General features: G+C 46.3%; 1 protein-coding gene across 1 annotated transcript in view; it reads right to left on the bottom strand.

The window, feature by feature from the left end:
- The window catches only part of LOC135056645 (granzyme A-like), a 78,693-nt gene extending 66,361 nt beyond the window's left edge, over positions 1-12,332 (bottom strand). The window contains exon 1 of the mRNA XM_063962085.1: positions 12,208-12,332. Within this exon, the coding sequence (XP_063818155.1) occupies positions 12,208-12,262 (55 nt within the window). The 5' untranslated portion in view covers positions 12,263-12,332. The remainder of the gene's footprint in view (positions 1-12,207) is intronic.
- Between the last annotated feature and the right edge of the window lie 11,683 nt (positions 12,333-24,015).

The following is a 24,015-nucleotide window of genomic DNA, read 5'->3' as shown; positions in this document are numbered from 1 at the left end:
GGTTTAATATCGGCCTTACCGAACTGTCCGGTTTCGGTACCACAAGCAGGTTAGAGTCATAGCCCTTGTGTTGTAGATGAGGTGGAACTGGAACAATGACATTTGTTTGAACCGATTTTTGAATGGCTTCCTGTAGGATAGCACTTTCTGTCAGCGAAGCTGATAAGCCTGATTTGAAGAATCTGTGAGGTGGGAGCACTTGAAACTCCAGTCTGTACCCCTGGGCAACAATATCTTTTACCCAGGGGTCTAGGCATGATGACGCCCAGATGTGACTGAAATCTTTTAGTCTCGCTCCCACCTACCCTATCTCCAGGCTGGGAGGTCCACCGTCATGCTGAAGACTCTGAGGAAGCAGAACCTGGTTTCTGTTCCTGAGAACCTATTGGTGCTGTTTTTCTGGATTATTCCCGATCTCCTCTAAAGAAAGTGGAAGGGGGTTTGGATCTTTTAACTTTTGCAGTCCGAAAGGACTGCAGTGTAGACGTAGGTTAAGATTTCCCAGCCGGTGCTGCTGAGGGAAGAAAGGTTAACTTACACGCAATTGCAGTGGAGATCCATGCATCCAATGCGTCCCCAAACAGAGCCTGACCTGTGAAGGGTAGGTTCTCCACACTTTTCTTGGAATTTGCATCCGCAGTCCATTGGCGTAGCCAGAGTCCTCTGCATGCCGAGACTGCCATGGAAGTAGCCCTTGCATTCAGCATGCCAAGGTCCTTCATGGCCTCCACCATGAAACCTGTAGAATCCTGTGACGCAAAAACAATTCAATGTCACTCCTATCCATAGTATCCTCTAGTAATGTGCCTGACCACTTTACTATGGCTTTAGAAATCCAAGCACAAGCAATGGTGGGCCTTAAAGCTATGCCAGTAGCTGTGTATAGTGATTTGAGCATAGACTCAATCTTGCGGTCAGCCGGCTCTTTTAAAGCGGTTGAACCAGGGACAGGTAAAACCACCTTTTTTGACAACCTAGATACAGAAGCGCCTACTATAGGGGGGTTTTCCCACTTTTTTCTGTCCTCTTCAGGGAAAGGGAAAGCAATGAGAACCCTTTTTGGGATCTGGAATTTTTTCTCTGGGTTTTCCCATGATTTTTCAAACAAGAGTTTAACTCCTTAGAAGCCGGGAAGGTAAGTGAGGATTTCTTACTTTCCGTAAAATAAGATTCCTCTACCTGTTTAGGTACCATTTCAGAAATATGTAAAATGTCCCTAATGGCTTCAATCATTAGTAGCACCCCTTTAGCAAGTGATGCCCCTCCCCCCCTCCCCTCCCCCACGTAGATCCCCTTCACCGTCCCCTGTATCAGAGTCAGTATCATTGTCAGCTTGCATTATCTGGGTAAGGGTATGTTTTTGTGGGTACGTACGGGGTGGGTGGGTGGGGGGTCTTAGACACAGCAGTGGGGCTGAGTATGTCAAACCCTCCACAGGTTTTATCAAAAACTGTGTCTCTTTCTCATTATGTGATATCCTTGTCGAAATCTGGGATATCATTCCCCATAAAGAATCCATCCATGGGGGTTCTGATTCAGAAGGCTGGGAAAGTACATTGCAGTCCTGAGTAGATGGAATTGACTCATCAGGAAAAGATAAACACTCTGCATCACAGGACACAGAGTCCTTAGACATGATAACGTGAGATATACACACACACACACACACACACACACACACACACACACACACACACACACACACACACACAAATGTCAGATACAGTTTCCCCCAGAGTACCTTCAGAGAGTCAGAGTATAAGGGGCCAGCCACACAGCGCCCCTGTAGGCAGTTATTATGATAAAAGCCCGGCGCTGACTAATTAACCTTAATAGGGTAATCAGTACTATAATCACACTCCCCCTGACTATAACACCCTAGTACTGCAGAGGTATGCTGGAGTTATGTGGAGGGCAGCGCTCCCTGTCAGCGTGTTCCTATGATCTGCAGGGAGAAAATGGCGCTGGTGAGTGCTGGTTCCTGAGGAAAAGCGCTGCCTCCTGTAATGGCGCGCGGCTTCCCGCACAAATTGTATTATACTGGCCTGAGGATTTTGTTGCTAACAGCGGGATTAGCCCCTGTTAGCTGCTTGACCAGTGTAGGGTGATCCGCGCTGGTTCAGGACGCCCCTCAAAGCGCCTACACTATGTGTTGCTGAGCCTTCCTGGAGCGCAGCCTGTCAGAGCTGCGCTCCCACCCTTTTGCCGCCATTCCCGCCGGCGACTCGCTAACCGGGCCGCCGGCGCTGTACTCACCACTCTTCTTTCTTCTGGGTCTGTTAGGGGGTGGTGGCCGTGCTGCGAGAGTGAGCGGTCACCTCGTGGGCTTGCGATCAGCACCCTCAGCAGCTCAGTGTCCTGTCAGCGGAGCAGAGGACCATTAGCTTCCTACTCCCCCCTAAGTCCCACGAAGCAGGAAGGCTGTTGCCAGCAGCCTTCCTGTAACCTAATTTACTCTAGAAAACAACAAAACTAAGAAAACTCCTAGGAGCTCCCCTAGATGTGACCGGCTCCTCCGGGCACATTTTCTAAACTGAGTCTGGTAGGAAGGGCATAGAGGGAGGAGCCAGCCCACACTATTAAACTGTTAAAGTGCCCATGGCTCCTAGTGGACCCGTCTATACCCCATGGTACTAAATGGAACCCCAGCATCCTCTAGGACGTAAGAGAAATATTATAATCAGCAGTGCCTGTACCCCATGGATGCAGCACAGACCACAGAAAGGGTGGTGGTATCTTGTGGGATTTTGCTTTGTCCTTTTTTAGAAAGCCAGCACACATATAATAATACTATGCGCAAATGCAGACCTGCACACGTATGACATGTATGAAGACCTATGACTCGCTAGGTAGGATGGAGTGTGCACCCTTTATTGTACACCTAGTACAATAAAAGGGTGTTTCTACCCATGTAATGAATTTATTGCAGCTCTTTCAAACTTGACAAATGAGGTGGTATTCAATTGATTATCGCGCCCGATCTCCAGTCTAAAGTGACATGGGTGATATTCAATTTTAGATATTTATATATATTGCACTGATTGCACCCATAGAGATTTGGTTTAGCTGCATAGAGCAGCTAAACCCAACCTGAGTGCCGGGCGCAGTAGCGAAAAGTGCTGTTTGGGCACCCAAATGGGTCACTTTTCGTGCATTTCATCTCGCAACCCCCTGTTGGGGCGAGCTGAAATGCAGGTGCCAGCAGCCATTCGCGTCCTAATGGAGAAAGCATTGAATAGCTTTGTTGGGCACCATCTGCTGGCTGCCGCTAGGAGGAACATTTGAATTCTGCCCATGAAGTCCACCAAATAAGTCAGTTTCCAATATTGTACAAAAAATACAGTATAATAAAATATCACTATGATACAGTTAATTCTTCCCTGCTCCTGTGACTGGAGTTAACTATTTTTATAGAAAATGGGCCGATATATATTAAGTCAAGCGACTCATCCACGCACTTAAAAATATTGAAAGTGTTTGAATCTACCTCCTGGTTTCTATTCAGAAATGTTTTCTGATTATGCGTAAAAATTGATCTGGATATCTATTTTGATTGATGGCATTCTTGTAGATATCCTAAATAGTCTGACCCACGTCATGATACAGTGTGCAGTGTTTCACTTGGTTCTTTGTGTAGTTCTCTATTTGATTCTCAGCCATGTTGCTTGTCGTTCCTTATTATTTATGACCATGATGTTTTAACAGAGGAGGGGGCCCATGTGCAGACTCCTGGTCGCCCCCCTCCTCCTCACGTCGCAGTAGACTCTGGCATCGTGCCCTGGCAGTCTACTGTGCATGCACAGGTCTCTGGAAACATGGCACACGCCATGTTCCAGAAATTAAAACCCTACTGTGCATGCACACCGGCCATTTTGCCCGCATCTTTTTACCGTGACTGCAGCTCCGAAGTGGGACTCTGGAAAGGTTAGTAAAAAAACATGGCTGCAGTGTTGCAGTATACAGTAATTTGCATCCATTATAGAAACGCCAATGTTTTTGACACCTTGCCCTTCCCTCCCCTGTACTTTTCCATTCTCTTTATAATTATATTTTTTTTTATTTCTCTCTATATTTTTTCTTGCAAAACTACACACATTTCTCTAGCATGCAGGGGGGCTGCCCAGCACAGGGCAAGGCTGCTCAGCATTCCAGTTCCTTCCCCGCCAGCTAAAATGTGAATGCATTGCTAAATAGTAATGCGCTCACCTCTTAAGCGAATGCAGTCGCTGGGCCACCATGTTTTGGGTCACAGTGCCACAAAACATGCGCATGACATCATGCAGCCCCTGTGGCCCGCCCCACAAATGGTCCGGACACGCCTACATCGTCCAGACCGCAAGTAACAATCAAAAAAGGAGAAGGGTATCTTGCACCTTAGTAGCAGCTTTGTACTATACTCTCAGGAGCACCACTTCTTGACAAATACAAAAACAACAGAGTAGTCCACAACTGGACACCATATGTAATATGAAATGGTGTGGAAGAATATCTAAAGATACCTTTTGATGTACATCCCATACTGAACTGAGGTCAGTTTAGAGGTGCGAACCTTAGTGTGGAGGAAGAAAACTCCTGAACATTGGAGATTTTCATACCCAGATATAGCTTTCATCCTGGGAGGAAATCCTTTAGAGACTGTTCCTTATTTAATAGCGCTTGTGGACTACTCTGTTGTTTTTGTATATCGTCCAGACCGCGTCCCCCCAATGCCGCAATGCCGTCCCAAAAACGCTGTGTCATCTACCCCCGCCAAGACTTAGATTGCGGTTGTATGCAAAGCGCGCATGCACGGAAGCCACACTTCTATGATCACTTCTGAATTGGCCCCTATATAACTTTGGTAATTGCTAAGTAGTCTGAAACTCCTAAAGGAACAATCTCAGTGTCAGTATTTATTACTGTAGTAAAGTTTTTTTTATCCTAATACCGGTCTAATCTCAGATCTGTGTCCATAAAACATGAAGGCAAATGGGCTGGTTCAGAGTTATGGGCCCTACACACTGGCCGACATCAGTCAAGATATGAACGATCTCGTTCATAAATGAACGAGATACCGTTCATATCTTTGAGTGTGGAGGCTCCGGCGATGAACGATGCGCGGCCCCGCGCTCGTTCATCGCTGGTCCCCCGTCGGCTGTACATGCAGGCCAATATGGACGATCTCGTCCATATTTGCCTGCACTTCAATGCAGCCGGGTGACGGGGGAGTGAAGAAACTTTACTCCCCCGTCACTGCCCCTCCGCCGTCGGGTCGCCCGTCGACCGTATCCGCCGTCGGATCGGCCAATGTGTAGGGCCCATAAGAAGCACAGCAAAAAACATCATACACCAGACCAACTTACATCCAACCATCCAATTAGGTGATTGAAAATCATAATGGCTGGGAGCAAATGACAATCATCATTTTGCTATTAAACACTGGAAAATGGACAAAAACTGTTGACCAGACAAGTTGTTTAAATCAGATTTACCAATTTGTCTGAATGGCCATTTTTGCTTTTTCTCCCCCCAGGGTTTAGGAGCAAATTGCTGATTGTCATTTGCTCACATACATTTCCAGAATTTCATTCCAACCAACCAACCAACCAACCAACCAACCAACCAACCAACCAGTTGGAAGGTTGGATGAAAGTTGGTCTAGTGCAGTGATGGGGAACCTTTGGCACTCCAGCTGTTGTTGAACTATACATCCCAGCATGTCTTGCTACAGTTTTAGCATGGCCAATTAGCAAAACTGTAGCAGGACATGCTGGGATGTGTAGTTCAGCTACAGCTGAAGTGCCAAAGGTTCCCCATCACTGGTCTAGTGCAGTCATTCCCAACCACGGCCCTCAAGGCACACCAACAGTGCAGGTTTTAGTAATATCCAGGCAGCAGCACAGATGGTTAAATCAAAATAACTGAGCTACTAATTAAGTCATCTGTGCTGCAGCCTAGATATCATTAAAACTTGCACTGTTAGTGTGCCTTGAGGACCGTGGTTGGGAATGCCTGGTCTAACGTATGGTGAACTTCCTACCTTGGTAAAACCATGCTGCACTGCAGGTAGGGCAGATATAAAATGTGCAAAGATATTTAGATTTGGGAGGGGCTGTGCCTCAGCTCAAATGTAAATTGCAGAGTAAAAATAATGCTGTCCAGTATTTGTGAGCTACATGCAAAAGCAGCCAGTATTCACCCTTGCACCCACTGCATCTCATTGCAGGTGCAAAGTTATTTGCTCGTCATTGCACGTGCCTTCTCTGCTTTCATGTTACTTGGACAGAATATGGGCCCTTATGTAATAGCCTGTGAGTTGCAGGACTGGCGCGGTTCCGTAGATTTAGCCCATAGATTTAAAGCATACTACTAACCTGGTTTTGCTTTTTAAATTATTGCCACTTTAAATTTATGGGTTAAACCACTGGAATCGTACCAGTTCCTATCACTCGCAGGCGGTTTATTAAGGGCCCATGGAGTTAAGCCATTATTAAGATAAATGCTACAATAATAACAATTGTACTTTAAGGAGCTTCAGGTTACTTAGCAATTACCAACATTACTAACTGCAGTGATCCTGACTGCATCCCATAAAAATCATTGAAGTAAAATATCATTATGCTGAAAAAATGCCACCACTTAAGGGCCCTACACACTCGGCGATGCGCCGCCGAGGTGCCCGACGGCCGATACGGCCGACGAGCAACCCGGCGGCGGGGGGGCAGTGACGGGGGAGTGAAGTTTCTTCACTCCCCCCGTCACCCGGCTGCATTGAAGTGCAGGCAAATATGGACGAGATCGTTCATATTGGCCTGCATGCACAGCCGACGGGAGATCAGCGATGAACGAGCGCGGGGCCGCGCATCGTTCATCGCTGGAGTCTCCACACTGAAAGATATGAACGAGTTCTCGTTCATTTATGAACGAGATCGTTCATATCTTTCAGAATATCGGCATGTGTGTAGGGCCTATAAGACCTTATCAGCCAGCAATACTACATATAGATTTTATCTATTTATCGCAGCATCTTTTCCAAGTACATCTTCAATCCAAACAATGGGTCTAATTCAGACCTGATCGCAGCAGCAACATCTTTCTCTAATGGGCAAAGCCATATGCACTGCAGGTGGGGTAGATGTAACGTGCAGAGAGAGTTAGATTTGGGTGGGTTATTCATTTGTTTCTGTGCAGGGTAAATACTGGCTGCTTTATTTTTACACTGCAATTTAGATTTCAGATTGAACACACCCCACCCAGGGCCGGTGCAAGGTTTCTCGGCACCCTAGGCAAAAGTTCTGCCTACTGCCCCTTCCCCCTAACCGGCCTTCAGGTGAAAAGCATACTGCTGCCCTCCCCCAACCCCAGTCTGTTGCATGGCTGCTCTCTTCTCCCCATCTCCGTAGTCTGTGTGGATTCCTGCTGCTCTCACCCTCCTTCCCCTACTCTTTTAAATGTCTTCTGTTCTATGCCCTCTACCATCTGTTTGCATGCTGCTGCTCATCCACCCCAGATAGTGTACATGCCTGCTGCTCATCTCAGCACCCGCCCCCAAAGACTGCTGCTCTCCCCCTCTTTCCTTATCAAATGCGGACAGTGCACTGTGTAGCCACCTCACCTGCAGGTTGCGATGCAGAGATGGGACTGAGAAGTCTGTGAAAGAGCCTGGAATGATGAGCAGCACCGCATGTCACCCTGCAATACAGGAGCTTGGCAGTCGTGGCTAATGTAGATACGAGTGCTGGGGGGATTGCGGCGGTTGTGAGAGGTAGGACCACGCTACCTTTTTCATGCAGCTGTAACAGGCCACCCCCTCAGGTCCCGGCGCCCCTAGGCAGCTGCCTAAAGCTGCCTAGTGGAAGCTCCGGCCCTGACCCCACCCAAATCTAACTCTCTCTGCACATGTTATATCTGCAGACAAGGCAGGAGATCACTCTGTCATGCTGATTGAATTAGAATAACAGACTGGAAGCTTTAAAAGAAGGGTGGTGCTCGAAATCATTGTTCTTCCTCTGTTAACCATGGTTGCCTGCAAGGAAACACATGCAGTCATCATTGCTTTGCACACAAAGGGCTTCACAGGCAAGGATATTGTCAGGAACTTCAAGGAGAGAGGTTCAATAGTTGTGAAGAAGTCTTCAGGGCGCCCAAGAACGTCCAGCAAGTGTCAGGACCGCCTCCTAAAGCTGATTCAGCTGCGGGATCGGAGCACCACCAGTGCAGAGCTTGTTTAGGAATGGCAGCAGGTAGGTGTGAGTGCATCTGCATGCACAGTAAGGCAAAAACTTTTGGAGGAGGCCTGGTGTCAAAAAGGGCAGCAAAAAAGTCACTTCTCTCCAGGAAAAACATCAGGGACAGACTGATATTCCGCAAATGGTACAGGGATTTGACTGCTGAGGACTGGGGTAAAGTCATTTTCTTTGATGAATCTCCTTTCAGATTGTTTGGGGCATCTGGAGAAATGCTTGTCTGGAGAAGCAAAGGTGAGCGCTACCATCAGTCCTGTGTCATGCCAACAGTAAAGCATCCTGAGACCATTCATGTGTGGGGTTGCTTCTCAGCCAAAGGAGTGGGCTCACTCACAATTTTGCCTAAGAACACAGCCCATGAATAAAGAATGGTACCAAAACATCCTCCAAGATCAACTTCTTCCAACCATCCAAGAACAGTTTGGTGATGAACAATGCATTTTCCAGCATGACGGAGCACCTTGGCATCATGCAACAGTAATAACGAAGAGGCTCGGGGAACAAAACAGCAAACTTTTGGGTCCATGGCCAGGAAACTCCCCAGACCTTAATCCCATTGAGAACTTGTGGTCAATCTTCAAGAGGTGGGTAAACAAACAAAAAGCCACAAATTCTGACAAACTCCAAGCATTGCTTAGGCAAGAATGGGCCGCCATCAGTCAGTATGTGGCCCAGAAGTTGATTGACACCATGCCAGGGCAAAATGCAGAGGTCTTGAAAATTACGCGTCAACACTGCAAATAATTGACTCTTTGCATAAACTTAATGTAATTGTCAATAAAAGCCTTTGACACTTATGGAATGCCTGTCATTTTACTTCAGTATACTGGGATATGGTCAATTTACCACCTATCGGGATTCCGGCACTCAGGATACTGATGCCGAAATCCCGACAGCCGGTGAAATGCCAGCAGTCGGAATCCCAACCAAGGCCTGGTATCCTCGCTTGGTGGGTGGTCCACTCCACCCCCTGAGGGGATATAGAAATGCTCGCCACTGGGCCCAATGCATGGCCAATGGACTCGCTGCATTTCCTGCTGCCATTCCGCCTGTCGGGATTCCACCGTCAATCTCCTGACTGCCGGGATCCCGAACGACGGTAAACCATACTGAACCCAGTAACCCATAGTAACATCTGACAAAAAGGTCTAAAAACACTGAAGCAGCAAACTTTGTACAAACCAATACTTGTGTCATTCTCAAAACTTTTGGCCATGGCTGTAGAATTTCTTTCCACCGTTATTCGTGGCAATAAGATATTAACTTTCCAAAAATGTACTAAAATTCGCCTACAGGGACAGAGGCACCAAAAGTATCCTGTCCCTGTGATGTGTAAAGAAGGGAAATGATTGCATGTATCAGGAGCCAGGGGCCGCTCTGCACATGTGTGGTCAGCAGGCCATACATGTCCAATGGCAGTTGCTGGGGATGGTTCTGGTGGAACCCCCTCCTGGTGATTACAGCTTAATAGTAGCCGATAGGCTACTAAAGGTAGAGACTATGGGGGGAATGTAATAGCGTGTGAGAATCAGAAAGTGAGAGATTTTGTGAGATTTCACATGTTTTTTTAAAGTGCTATTTATTTACATGGCAAAACCAGGTTGATTTTGCCATGTAAATGATTGCCACTTAAAAAAAACTGTAAAATTCTCCCAAAATCTCTCACTTTCTGATCCTCACACCCTATTACATTCCCCCAATTTATTTTCTTACAGTAATACAAATATACTGCATATGAGGTGGTCATCAGACTTAATATATTCCAGCCCCACCTAGTGACTAAAGGTAGCATCCTTTGACTTATACCACTTTCAGACATACGACCCAGGAATTTCCCTGCTTAGACCCTAGGTTTTTCACCTCTGAAATTTCCTGGGGTATTGCTCGAAACCCCCTTTCACACTACACTTGAGACCTGGGAAATTCCTGGGTTGTCCCCTTTCAGACATGAGCCTGGTCTACCCTGGCATTCGAAAAGCCAGGGCTGCCAGGTTACAGTCATATACACACATATACATGTCATATACACACATGTCACACTGATACATGTACACACATGTCACACTCATACACACATGTCCCACTCAAGCAATCACACACCCCTTCTAAAACCAGCTGCTTCTTCCGGCAGCACAGAGCGCACCCCCCTCAAGGCAACATAGAGCACATCCCCCTCCTGCAAAAATAGAGCACACACCCCTGGAACGTGTTCCCGAGATGGTACCTTTCAGACATACAGAAAAACCCGGGTTAATACGCGTTCACACACAGTTCAGTTCACAGTATGTCTGAAAGGGTATTATTCTGTCTCAGGTATAAACAGAGACTAGTAACTACTTACAGTACCTACAGTGAGAACTGCTGACCGCAAGAAGAGACTGCTCATATATTTCTGCCTGATATGGAGACACTGGAACTATTCCAAGGATAATTATAAGGGAAACCTTACAGAACATCTGTAGTCTCTTAATTACATGTACTACCGATATGGTTAGTTGGAGGAGGCAAAGTTATATGTCAAGTAAAGAGACAATTAGTAATAATTGCAACTTTCATAGATACTTTGTTTCCTCACCAAGGAGAAAAAGTCACATCCTTACAGCTGTACTAGAGACTTTCAGAGAAATTACTATTTACAAATAATAAGTATCATATTAAACAAACTTTGCTGGTTGGGTCTGGATGTATTTACGGCCTAATGTGTAGTAGTGATTGCATTACCAGAGAGAAGTTTGTTCCCTTTGGCTTTCACATACTCTTTATAGGGTGTCCGGATTTTAAGTTGACAGTACTTAGGTCAACAGTCAATAGGTCGACCACTATTAGTCGACATGGGAAAAAGGTCGACACAGTGAAAAAGTCAACACGGTACATGCCGACACATTTAAAGGTTGACATCACATTTTGAAAAAAAAAAATATTTTTAACTTTTTCATACTTTACCATCCACATGGACTACGATTGGAATTAGTAACCTGTGCTGAGTCCATCGGTAGCGGAGCGAGGCTCCTTACCCGCAGCATGGTGAGCAAAGCATGCCATGCAAGGGAATACAGTGCACTAATTGGGGTTCCTGGTCATGTTATGGAAAAAAGGAAACCAAAAACATAAAAAAACTCATGTCAACCTTTAGATGTGTCAACCTGCCATTGGTAGCGGAGCGAGGCTCCTTACCCGCAGCATGGTGAGCAAAGCATGCCATGCAAGGGAATACAGTGCACTAATTGGGGTTCCTGGTCATGTTATGGAAAAAAGGAAACCAAAAACATAAAAAAACTCATGTCGACCTTTAGATGTGTCAACCTGCCCCATATATATAGTATTGTTATAATGTTATATGTATGTTAAAGACCTACCTGTACTACATTACTTAGTAAAAAAACTGTACTGTAAGTTACTAATATAATATTATATAGTTATATACATAGACTGTATATGTATGTTATGTTATGTTACCAACATTGCAATAAAGTATTAACTGGTCAAGAAGTTTTCCTGTATATTTGAGGAACTGGGAGAAAAAACTAAGGGTACAGGGTATATTGGTATTGGGTGTGGGAACATGTTATCCACTAAAAACATGTATATTGGAAAAATTACTAATTTAGTGCAATGGATTTTCCCAAGTAGGCCCATCAATACACATATACTGTGGTCGTGGCACTGATATTAAAAGGTACACCACATCCGGTCAAGGGTGGGTACATCAGAGACACTTCGAGTAAATAATTAGTAACCTTATGACGGTGAATAGTCCTGTGGCTCTCCAGCTGTTGTGAAACTACAAATCCCAGCATTCCCTGTGGCAGTTTTGTTATTAGGGAATGATAAAACTGTGGCAGGGCATGCTGGGACTTGTAGTTTAACAACAGCTGAAGAGCCACAGGTTGGCCAGGCCTGCTTTAGAGGCGAAAGTGGTGGAGCTGTTACAACATAATAAAAGAAAGCTCTGGTGTATAGTTATATATAAAAACTCTCTTACCTTGAGAGATGAGCAGGTACGCTGCAGAGAGAAGCAAGAAGAGGAAAGCTTTCATGATTGATACATTAAAATTATGCTCAGTGTGGATATTGTGGGCTGTGAATTCTTAAATACCCAATGTCCACACTAATCTTATTGTAACAATCTACCACTAGGCAGTGATAAGCGACTTCTATGTCAGTGGGAGATTGGGTCACACCCACACAGACAGTTTCAGTAATTAGCCTTTATATGTGGTGTTTACCTGTATTTCTTAATGTTACTAATTGCAAACATGTGCCAGCTGGTGTGTGCAGAAAAATGTGCGCAATGTGTGGCAAAGAGGAGTGGATTTGTTTTATTAATCAACAGATCACAGAATTGTGGTTTCTTAAACAAGCAATTTACAGTTCTGTAAATATTGAAATGATCTGTTTAGTTTATAGTTATGCATGTGCAATGGATAGAAAAACACACTCAGTAAGCAAATATTATATTCCAGTATTCAGTTGTCATGTTAATAATGGTACATGACAGGGGACCTAGTTCTGGAGAGTGGGTGTGGTCAAGCACAGGGGTGTGGCCATGCCTGCTGGGAAAACCATTCTCTGCGAAGATTGTGCCACCTTTGTCTCCATGGCTAGCTTGGAGCTTGAGTCCTCAGACAAGCCTGGGCACGAGTAATTAGTCCCCGCCCCCCGTCTCCCTTCTGCCCGTTTGTCACCCATGTACATGACAAGGAAAGACCATTATAAACAATATTGTCTGCACACAAGAAGTGTTGCTTATAAAGCTGCAAAAAAACCACAAAATAAATAAATAAATAAATAAATAAATGTTGCCCCACGGTCACCAATAAAAGTTTATGTTAAAACATGAGATGAGCTTTGTAGGGTGGAAAGAGTGCAGTTTAGGGAGAATTGCCAAGGTAGTAGATAATATCCTTTTCAGCTATTTGCTTCATCTTTACAAATACCTTTAATGTTCCACAAATTGGGAGTCCTCCTACTTCAAGAGAATGTCCGCTACGGGTGGTTCTGCTACACCTACTAAGTGCAAAATCCAAATACTTTCTTAATATATTTAAAACTAGTAAAGAGACCCAGGTCAAGTCAGAGTCTGCCCCTCAGTTCCACCGCTGCTCCATCCTGCCTCCGCCCCGCTCCCATACTTACTGAGTTGCCGGCTGCAAATTCCTCCTCTTCGCTTGGCTCCTGCTAGGCTAAGGTTTGCCCCGTCTCCCTAGCAGTGGGAGCGGTTGGGGCATGAGATAGGCATACATGCAGCCTAGTTATGGGCAAAATAAATGTAAAGGGCGTTCAGGATGAAGGAGGGGACACAAAGGGTCTGATTCAAGTCAAGTGCTATTACCACACAATGCCAATATTCATGCAACTTGTGCTTGTTCGAAAATGTCTTAAAACCAGCACAGCCCATGCGTTACTCCGAATGTATGCAGAAAGGTGCTGTTGTGATTAACACAATATCTGACTGTGAAGGAAAAGTAATCGATGCTCCTGGGCGGAGACTGGGAGGTGGCTAGTAGTGTGTGCAAAATTGAGCCATTCAGTATCCATATTATGGGAGTATAAAAGGGAGTGTCAGTGCAAGCAGCTGCACTCACAGCCGCAGAGCCGTAAGCATAGGAGGCATGCTCAGGTAGAGAAACCTGCCAAAGGCATGGAGCATATACTGAATTGCATTGTGTATGGACACTGAAAGCGGGTGTCTCAGTGGTTGCTCATTCTGCCAAATGGATGTACACAGGGGAAGGGGTTTGTAGCGCCATTTGCATAAAGTCACTTGTGGTAGGACACACAGTCTCACAAAGCACACAGTGTGGCTGATGCTAAGCTAAGAGCAAGTAAATTTGAAACTTAGCAAAACCATGTTGCTTTGCAAGTGGGCAGCATAGTCTCTGTGAGCGATGGCTTTACTAGTAGGTATGCAGGGTAGACACACCAGGATGGGTAAAACAAATGATTGAGGATCTAGGTAGACTAGGTCAAGAACGTGGCAGCTACAGTTCAATACCTTAAAGTGCAAAATGATGCACTTGGGTCTCAAAAACTCAAAGCCTACATTTAGTATTAATGGAACAATAATAGAAACTACAGAGGAGGAAATGGATCTACAGTAGGAGTCACTATTTCTATTGACTTAAAATAATGTAACAAATCCATGAGAAAGGCAAGTCAGATCCTTGGCTGCATAGGGAGAGGAATCAGTAGCAGAAAGAAGTAATAATGCCACGGTATAGGTTATTGGTACGGCCTCATCTGGAATACTGTGTTCAGTGCTGAAGGCCATATCTCCAGACGGATATAAATACTTTAGAGACTGTACAAAGAAGGACAACTAATATTGTGCATGACCTACAGTACATCACAGAACGTACCTGGGATGACTAAAAGATCTTAATATGTATAGTGTGGAGCAGAGAAGGGAAAGGGGGGAACATGATAGAAACTTTCAAATATATCAAGGATTTTTAACAAGGTACAGAAGGGAAACATTCTTCAAAGGAAGGGAAGTATTAGAACACAAGAACATACTGTATGCTGAAACTGGAGGGAGGTAGGTTTAAAGGAAATATTGAGAAAAAACTACTTCACAAAAAGGGTAGTGGATAAGTGGAATAGCCTGCCATCAGAGGTTGTAAAGGCTAAGGCAGTAGAGTATATTAAACATGCTTGATATAGGCAAATTATATCCTTACAAAGAAATAAGGATCAATTAGTGTTGAGGTTACCAAAAGGTTACAAAAGGCAGACTGAATGGGCCAAGTGGTTGTTATCTATCGTCAAATTCTATGTTTTTAGGATTAGAAGTCTTATCAATTGTGGGATATAACGTTGTAGTTTATCGTCTGAGAAGTAGACTTAGTTCACTTGTTTCCTGTCTGGAGACAACTTGATAAACTGTGAAGAACAGATAACCGTTAATGTTGCATAAGTGGGGTAATATTTAAATATTGTCTTTCCTCTGTAAGATGGCTACAAATTAACAGGATGAAGTTTCAATTTTTAATATGAGGAATTTATATAAAAAGGGTTATATCTCTCCTTTATGTAAGTACTTCTATTGCTAAGTTAGGGCCCATTTCAGTGTAATATGACAGAAAATACAACTTTGGTCTAGGATACATTAACATAAAGGAAAGCAGACAAAAAAAAAATTCCCCCTGCACATCATTATGGACCAGCAAAAGGAATATACGGGTGGTATTCATGTGACCGCCGGTCAGCTGACCGACAGTCACATGACCTCCTCCACCAGCCCGACGGCTCACTATCAGGATGGTCGGCATGCTGACCAACAGGGACTATTTCCACTCTTGGGTGTCCACGACACCCAGAGAGTGGGAATAGAACCCGTGCAGGTCGCCACCGAGCCCGCAAGGGGCTTGCTGCACTCGCCCCTCCCCGCCGGGATCCCGGCGTCGGTAAACTGACCGGCAATCTCCTGACCGCCGGTCAGCAGTACTACACCCGGAATATACATCCTCCTACATGATAATAGTAATGCAGAGATCTCAGTTTCTGCATTACTATCATGTAACATGTATGTAAAAGTACAAGTATGATTCCTAAACAACATTTCCAAACAGGTCATTTCAACTTTAAACTTGACATTTTGTTATGTACTACCTGAACATGGCTAGGCATAACAGATGCACAAACAAAATTCTTAAAGCTCTGTGTGCAAATGCTAGGTGCTTAGGGGACAACATTGCAGAGCTAATTGCAATAGTGACAAGGGATAATCTGGATAATGTGTCTACTATGGAGTCATGGTGCAATGAAAAATATGACTGAGTTTAACAGGATAGAATTTATGTAGGAAGGACAGAATGGGAAGAATAAGAAGAGGGGTAGCAATGAATGTGAAATAAAGCATAAATGCTACTATAATACAAAATATTGAAGAAAAAACTGGGTTACTATAGAAATGGTGGTGAAAGACACTATTTGCACTGGGGTGATCTATAGACCACCAGACCAGTGGCAGGAACTTCACAGGAACCTATTATAAGACATCATTAAAATGGCTTTAAAAGGAGAAGTCATAATCATGGGAGACTTTAATTTTCCTCAGGTAAACTAGGAGGGGTCTTTTGAAAATTCAGCTAGGAATGGCAAATTTCAAAATTCCTTACAGGGAGCATTCCTCAAGCAATTGGCAGGGGAGCCCACTCACAAAGATGCAATATTAGATTTATTAATCAGAAATGGTGACTGGATATCAGACATTTATATGGGTGAGAACCTAGGATCCAGTGACCATCAAGCAGTATGGTTTAATATAAAGACAGGGTCCAACCAGTGCCACATAAAAACAAAGGTGCTGGATTTTTGGTAGGTTGACTATGCAAACATGGGGAGACGTGTTAGTTATTAATTGGTGGATTGGATGAACTTGGCAGGAGAGGTAGAAATTTAAAAAAAAAAGTGAAATACTAAAAGCAACAGACATTTGTATCAAAAGGGTTAGAAAAAGCGACAAGATAAGGAAGCCGTGTGATTTACAAAAGAGGTATCAACTATTGTGAAAGCAAAAAAGATGGCCTTTAGGAAATATAAGCAGACTGAAAATAATAATGACAAAGAGGTGTATCTTGCCAGATGGAAGGAGGCTAAGAAGGTGCGTGCAAAGGCAGAAGCTGAGGAGAAAATGGCCCAGTCAAATCAAATAGAGGAATAATAAGACTTAAGACAGAGAGTGGGAGCTTAGTCGAGGGAGACAAAGCAATAGTCTAAATAATTATTTTTGCTCAGTATTCACTACAGAAGGAGAGGGGAAGGGGCCACAGTTAAGATGCAAAGACATTCGTAAAAATAAGGTGGATGAAGGTATTTTTACAGAGGAGAAGGTCCTAACAGAACTCTCAAAACTGAAATTGGATAAATCAATGGGGCCAGATGACATATATCCAAGGATACAAAAGAAATTAAAGATGTACTGGTAGCACCATTAATAGAATTATTCAACCAGTCACTAGCTACAGGTACAATTCCAGAGGACTGGAAAATAGCAAATGTAGTACCACTGCACAACAATGGAAGCAAGAAAGAAGCAAGTAACTACAGACCAGTAGGCCTTACATCAGTAGTTGTTAAATCCAACAGTTTACAGGATCCTAATCAGCATGGATTTACTTGGGGGGGGGGGGATTGCAGATCATGCCAAACAAATCTTATTTACTTTTTTTTACTATGTGACTAAAATAATAGATCAAGGAGGGACCGTAGATGTAGCTTATCTAAACTTTAATATGGCATTTCACATGATACCATATCGCAGACTGCTAAATAAACGCAAAAGCGTGGGATTGGATTATAAAACAATTAAAAGATAAAAGAACCTGATTGCAGGATAGGAAACAGACCGTTATAGTAAATGGAGTGCATTCTAAGGAGGGGAGTGCTACCAGTGGAGTACCCCAGGGATCTGTACTTGGATCAGTGCTCTTTAATATCTATGTTGGTGACACTGCAAATGGTATTGAAGGGAAGGTATGCCTTTTTACAGGTGACACAAAGATATGCAACAGGGTCGACACACCGGGAGGGGTAAAACAAATGATTGATGATCTAGGTAGACTAGAGGAATGGTCAAGAGTGGGGAAATGACAGTTTAATGCAAGAAAATGCGCAATCATTCACTCGGGTCTCAAAACCCCAAAGGCTAAATATAGTATCAAGGTACTATAATGGAAACTAATGAGGAGGAAAGGAGGAGGAGGATCTAGGAGTCACTATTTCAAGTGACTTAAAAGCAGAAAAGCAAAGAAACAAAGCAATGAGAAAGACAAGTCAGATGCTTGGATGCATATGGAGAGGAATCAGTAGCAGGATAAATGCAGTAATAATGCCCATGTGTAAGTCATTGGTACAGCCTCATCTTTAACCACTTGCCTGGCATGGTCGCATCAGATGCGACCATGCCTGCAAGTGCTCTATCTGACCTGGTCGCACAGGATGCGACCAGTCAGTTAAACACTGCTAGCAGCGGCAGGGAAGAGAAGCTGCCTTCCGCTGCTGCTCCCAGAGGGACCAGAAGGTCCCACTACCTTCCAGCACCCATCGGTCAGCATGGCGGGGTCCCCCACCCCCAGCGGCTGCAGACAATAGCAGCCGCTGGTAAGTGTAAATCATCGCCCCCAAGCCCCCCCCCCCCCCCCTGTGTACCTGGCAGCTGCCCTGGCTCTAAAAACTAAACCGCGATGGTCGCGATGTTACCGATGTTCCAATGGTCGCGCTGTTCCCGATTGATGTTCCGAAAATGTAATTTAAAAAAAAAAAGTAAGATTTTTTTTTTTTTAACTAAAATCACTTTGGATAGGGTTAAATTCGTGTTCTTCACCTAATTCACTCATAACCCCCCCCCCCCCCTCCCCCCCCTCGACAATTTTTGAGCATTTTTTTTTTGGGGGGGGGGAAATCATCCGTTAAGTGGTTAATAATGTGTTCAGTTCTGGAGGCCATATTTCCAGAAGGATATAAATAAACTGGAGGGCATACAAAGAAACGCAATTAAAATGGTGCATGGACTACATCACAAAACTTACCTGGAAAAACTAAAAGTTCTTACCAGGCACAGTTTAGACAGAGAAGAAAAAGGGGGGCCATGATAGAAACACTCAACTATACCAAGGGTTTTAACAAGGTCCAAGAGGGAAACATTCTTCAAAGTAAAAGAAGAACATGAGGACATGCACTGAAACTGGAGGTAGGGAGGTTCAGGGGAAGCACTGCATATAGCAAGCAGCTGGTGTGATAGCTTACTGTGACCAGGAGGCACTGGAGGTACAGAATCAAGTATTTTATAGCTGTTTCTGTTTTCGTCTATATGAAAAGTTAATATATAGTTAAACACATAGAGCCTGGTGCAGATTTAAAAGTAAATTGGGAGAACATTGCATAAAAGTGTATCAAGACAAAAAAATGCATATATATACTGCACGCCATTTGCAGAGCTGTATGCATCTTGTGATGTGTGTATGCATCTGTAATATCAACGGGTGTAGTATGGCATGCAGGCGGCCGGGATCCTGGCGTACAGCATACCGGCACTGGGATCCCGACCGCCGGCATACCGACAGCTGGGCGAGCGCAAATGAGCCCCTTGCGGCCTCGCTGGGCTCGCCACGCTGCGGGCACGGTGGCACGCTAGGCACGCCATGCTATTTATTCTCCCTCCAGGATGGTTGTGGACCCCCAAGAGGGAGAATAGGTGTTGGTATGCCGGGTTCCAGGATTACGGCGCCGGTATACTAAGCGCCGGGATCCCAACAGCTGGCATACTGAATACCACCCATATCAACATATGCCCCTGGTTTACTACAAGTCACCAGTGAGCACTTGTACCTGCCCAATACTAGGTATATGAGACATGCCTTTGAAAAGGTATATTTCTATCGCTGGTCTGCCAGATCTTTATACCAAGAAGAAAAATCCAAAGCCCTTGATAAACATTGATCCCCGCCATCAGAGAAACGATCTGTGAAAGTCTGCAATGCTCTCCTGAAAGAAAAACCGCATTCTCTACAAGGGGCTGCAGTCATGTGACCGGCAGTTAGGAGACCGCCGGTCACAATACCGTCCCCTGAATCCCGCCCACTCACAATCCCGATGGTCGGCATGCCGACCAACAGGGACTATTCCCACTCGGGTGTGTCCATGACACCCATAGAGTGGGAATAGAACCTGTGGCGACCGCAGGTCACCACCAAGCCCGCAGCGTGGCGAGCGCAGCTAGCCCACAAGGGGCATGTTGCACTTGCCCCCTCCGGCATTCCACTGCCGGGATACCGGCATCAGTATGCTGACCGGCGAGGTCCTGACCGCCGGTCACGCATACCTAACCCATCTGTAAGTGCTGTTATTCAACTGCATAGACTGTGGGGGGTATTCAATTAAGTGCAAAGAACCATCTGGAGTTAAAAGCAGTCTTTTTCGAGATTCTTCCCGATGTTTCTGAGATATTTTTTTCCGGGCTATCCAATTTGGTCGCACAAAAAAATAATAATTTATTTTTGCTGTCCTGCGATCAGATAGTCGCCGCCTACAGTGGGAGGGTATTTGAGCTTTGCAAGTGTGCGAACGCATGTGTAGCAGAACTGTACAAACAGATCTTGTGCAGTCTCTGCGCAGTCCAGGACTTACTCAGCCGCTGCGATCACTTCAGCCTGTCCGGGACCGGAATTGACGTCAGACACCTGCCCTGCAAACGCTTGGACGCGCCTGCGTTTTTCCAGACACTCCCAGAAAATGGCCAGTTGCCAACCACAAATGCCCTCTACCTGTCAATCTCCTTGCGTTCGCCCGTGTGATCGCTTTATTCGCACCATCCCATCGCTATGCACCGATGCCCGGTGCAGGCATCCGATGCGCCTGGCCATTGCGGTGTATACGCATGCGCAGTTCGGACCTGATCGCAGGCTGTGAGAAAACGCAGCCTATCGATCAGGTCTGAATTACCCCCATGGTTTGGCCCATTAGCTAACAAATTTGCTGCTGCGATCAGGTCTGAATTAGGCCCTATGGGGGTCATTCCGAGTTGTTCGCTCGTTATGTTTTTATCGCATCGGAGCGATTAGTCGCTACTGCGCATGTGCAATGTCCGCAGTGCGACTGCGCCAAGTAAATTTGCTATGCAGTTAGGAATTTTACTCACGGCATTACGAGGTTTTTTCTTTTTTTCTTTGTTCTGGTGATCGTAATGTGATTGACAGGAAGTGGGTGTTTCTGGGCGGAAACTGGCCGTTTTATGGGTGTGTGCGAAAAAACGCTACCGTTTCTGGGAAAAACGCGGGAGTGGCTGGAGAAACGGAGGAGTGTCTGGGCGAACGCTGGGTGTGTTTGTGACGTCAAACCAGGAACGTCAAGCACTGAACTGATCGCACTGGCAGAGTAAGTCTTGAGCTACTCAGAAACTGCACAGAGAAGTCTTTTCGCAATATTGCGAATCTTTCGTTCGCAATTTTGATAAGCTAAGATTCACTCCCAGTAGGCGGCGGCTTAGCGTGTGCAAAGCTGCTAAAAGCAGCTTGCGAGCGAACAACTCGGAATGACCACCTATGTCTCTCTCTCTTTCCTCATGTTTGTATTTATCTTCCCACTTCTCTGTCTCCCCTTGTCTCTCTCTCCTTGCCCTTTTATTCTCTCTCTCCAAGGGGCTCATTCTGAGTTGATCGCATGCTGCCGATTTTTGCTGCGCTGCGATCAGGTCTCTACTGCGCATGCGTATGCACCGCAATGCGCACGCGAGTCGTACGGGTACAGTGCGGATCGTTGCCGAGCGGTGGTTTTAAGGTAGAATCTATTTGCATGGACGATCGCAAGGAGATTGACAGGAAAAGGGCATTTGTGGGTGGCAACTGACCGTTTTCTGGGAGTGGTAGGGAAAACGCAGGCGTGTCCGGGCGTTTGGAGGGCGGGTGTGTGACGTCGTTTCCGGGACCGAACAGGCTGAAGTGATCACAAGGCCTGAGTAAGTTCAGACCTACCCAGAAACTGCACAAACTGTTTTTGCAGAGCTCGGCTGCACAGGCGTTCACACACTTGCAAAGCGAAAATACACTCCCCAGTGGGCGGCGACTATGCGTTTGCACGGCTGCTAAAAACAGCTAGCGAGCGATCAACTCGGAATGAGGGCCCATTTCTATCTTTCTAAGGGCCAGATGTACTAAGCCTTGAAAAGTGATACATTTCACGGTGATAAAGTACCAGCCAATCAGCTACTAACTGCCATGTCACAGGCTGGTTGGTTGGTACTTTATCACTGTGCAATTTATCACCTTTGAAGGCTTAGTACATCTTGCCCTAAGTGCTCAGTACCTCTTATTTTCTGCTGAAGATGGTGGGGGGTTGTACAGACCCAGGAGGAGAAAATCAGCGTGAGTACAGTAATTCAAGTGAATATATGTGTGGCTATGGAAATTATCACTTTCATCTGTCTCAGGGCTGGTTCTACACCTTGTGGCGCCCAGTGCGAAACTTTCCATAGGGGAGGGGCGTGGCCACAGTTATGCCCCCAGATTTGCCCCAAGTAGTTGTGCCCCCCAGTTGATTTGCCCCAGTAGATTTGCCCCCTGTAGCTGTGCCCCCATTAGTTGTGCCCCGTCGCTTGTTGCTTTGCCCCCAGTAGTTGTGCCCCCTGTTGCTTTGTCCCAGTAGTTGTGCCCCCTGTTGCTTTGCCCCAGTAGTTGTGCCCTCTGTTGCTGTGCCCCCAGTAGTTGTGCCCCCTGTTGCTTTGCCCCAGTAGTTGTGCCCCCTGTTGCTTTGCCCCAGTAGTTGTGCCCCCTGTAGCTGTGCCGCCAGTAGTTGTGCCCCCTGTTGCTTTGCCCCAGTAGTTGTGCCCCCTGTTGCTTTGCCCCAGTAGTTGTGCCTTCTGTTGCTGTGACCCCTGTTGCTGTGCCCCCAGTGGATTTGCCCCAGTAGTTATGCCCCCAGTTGCTTTGCCCCAAGTAGTTGTGTCCCCTGTAGTTGTGCCCTCTGCTGCTGTGCCCCCTGTAGTTGTGCCCTCTGCTGCTGTGCCCCTGTGGTTGTGCCCTCTGCTGCTGTGCCCCCTGTAGTTGTGCCCTCTGCTGCTCTGCCCCCTGTGGTTGTGCCCTCTGCTGCTGTGCCCCCTGTAGTTGTGCCCTCTGCTGCTGTGCACCCTGTCGCTGTCAAACACACACACACACAAAAAAATACTTACCACTGCCCGCTCCTGCTTCCCGACCGCCGCCGCTGCTGCAGCTGCTCCGTCTCTGGCCTCCCGCGGCTCCTCTCTATGGGAGAGGCGTCATGACGTCTCTTCCATAGCAGCGCCGCACAGACACTAGAGGCCAATAATGACCTCTAGTGTCTGTCCCTGGAGCCGGCTGCAGCGGACGCCCACACAGCCCACGGCGTCCGCTGCAGCCGGGGAGCGGGGTGCGGGTAGGCGGCGGTGCCTGCGGGGTGACTGCGGCCGCGTCCCCAGGCCACAGCACCCCGGGCGCAGGCACTGCTTGCCCGCACCAAGAACCGCTCCTCATCTGTCTGCTAGCTACCCCTGCCATGCAAGCACTTCTACCTCTCACTGGACTGTGGCAGCAGGCAGCAGCACCATGAAAGTCGGAGAGTTAGGTGCCCAGGCAGGCAGTGACATATCTGTATGCAGGAGCGGTTAGATCTTTAGGCAGAGTATGCAGACTGACTGATGATGGTGCTGCGCCCATGAGACAGAGCTGGGGAGCAGGAAGGGGGGTCACACAGCCAGGAAGAACATGGGAGCTCCACTGGGCACTGTGCTCCTGCTGTCTGCTCCCACTCTGATGTGAGTGCCCGCTGCCTATTGTGTATTTTCTGTGCCATGTGTGTCACTGCAGCCGCACCGAAAAACACAGACCACGGGTACTGCAAATCACACAGAGATGGGGTCAGGCCATATCTAACTTCAACAAGGGACTGGCGTCCACTGTCTCCCCTTCCTCAGTCACCTGCTATCTCCCTGTCTGCCCTGCCTCAGTCACCCACTATCTCCCTGTCACCCCTTCCTCACCAGTCACCCACTATCTCACTGTACCCCCGCCTCAGTCTCCCACTATTTCCCCGTCACACCTGCCACCCCAGTCACCCACTATCTCCTTGTCACCACGACCTCACCAGTCACCTATCTTCCTGTCACCCCTCCCTCAGCCTCCCACTATCGCCCTGTCACCGACTATATCTCTGTCACCCCTGCCTCCCCAGACACTCACTATCTCCCAGTGGTGGATCTAGACTTAACTTTTAGGGGGGGCGGTTTAAGAATTATGACTCCTCCCCCTAATCATAGCTCCTCCCACTTAGAAATGCC

Source organism: Pseudophryne corroboree, chromosome 1 (genome assembly GCF_028390025.1).
Source record: "Pseudophryne corroboree isolate aPseCor3 chromosome 1, aPseCor3.hap2, whole genome shotgun sequence".
NCBI classification, from domain to species: Eukaryota; Metazoa; Chordata; class Amphibia; order Anura; family Myobatrachidae; genus Pseudophryne; species Pseudophryne corroboree.
Note: the sequence above shows the minus strand (reverse complement) of the source record. Positions and strands in the feature narration are given on the sequence as shown.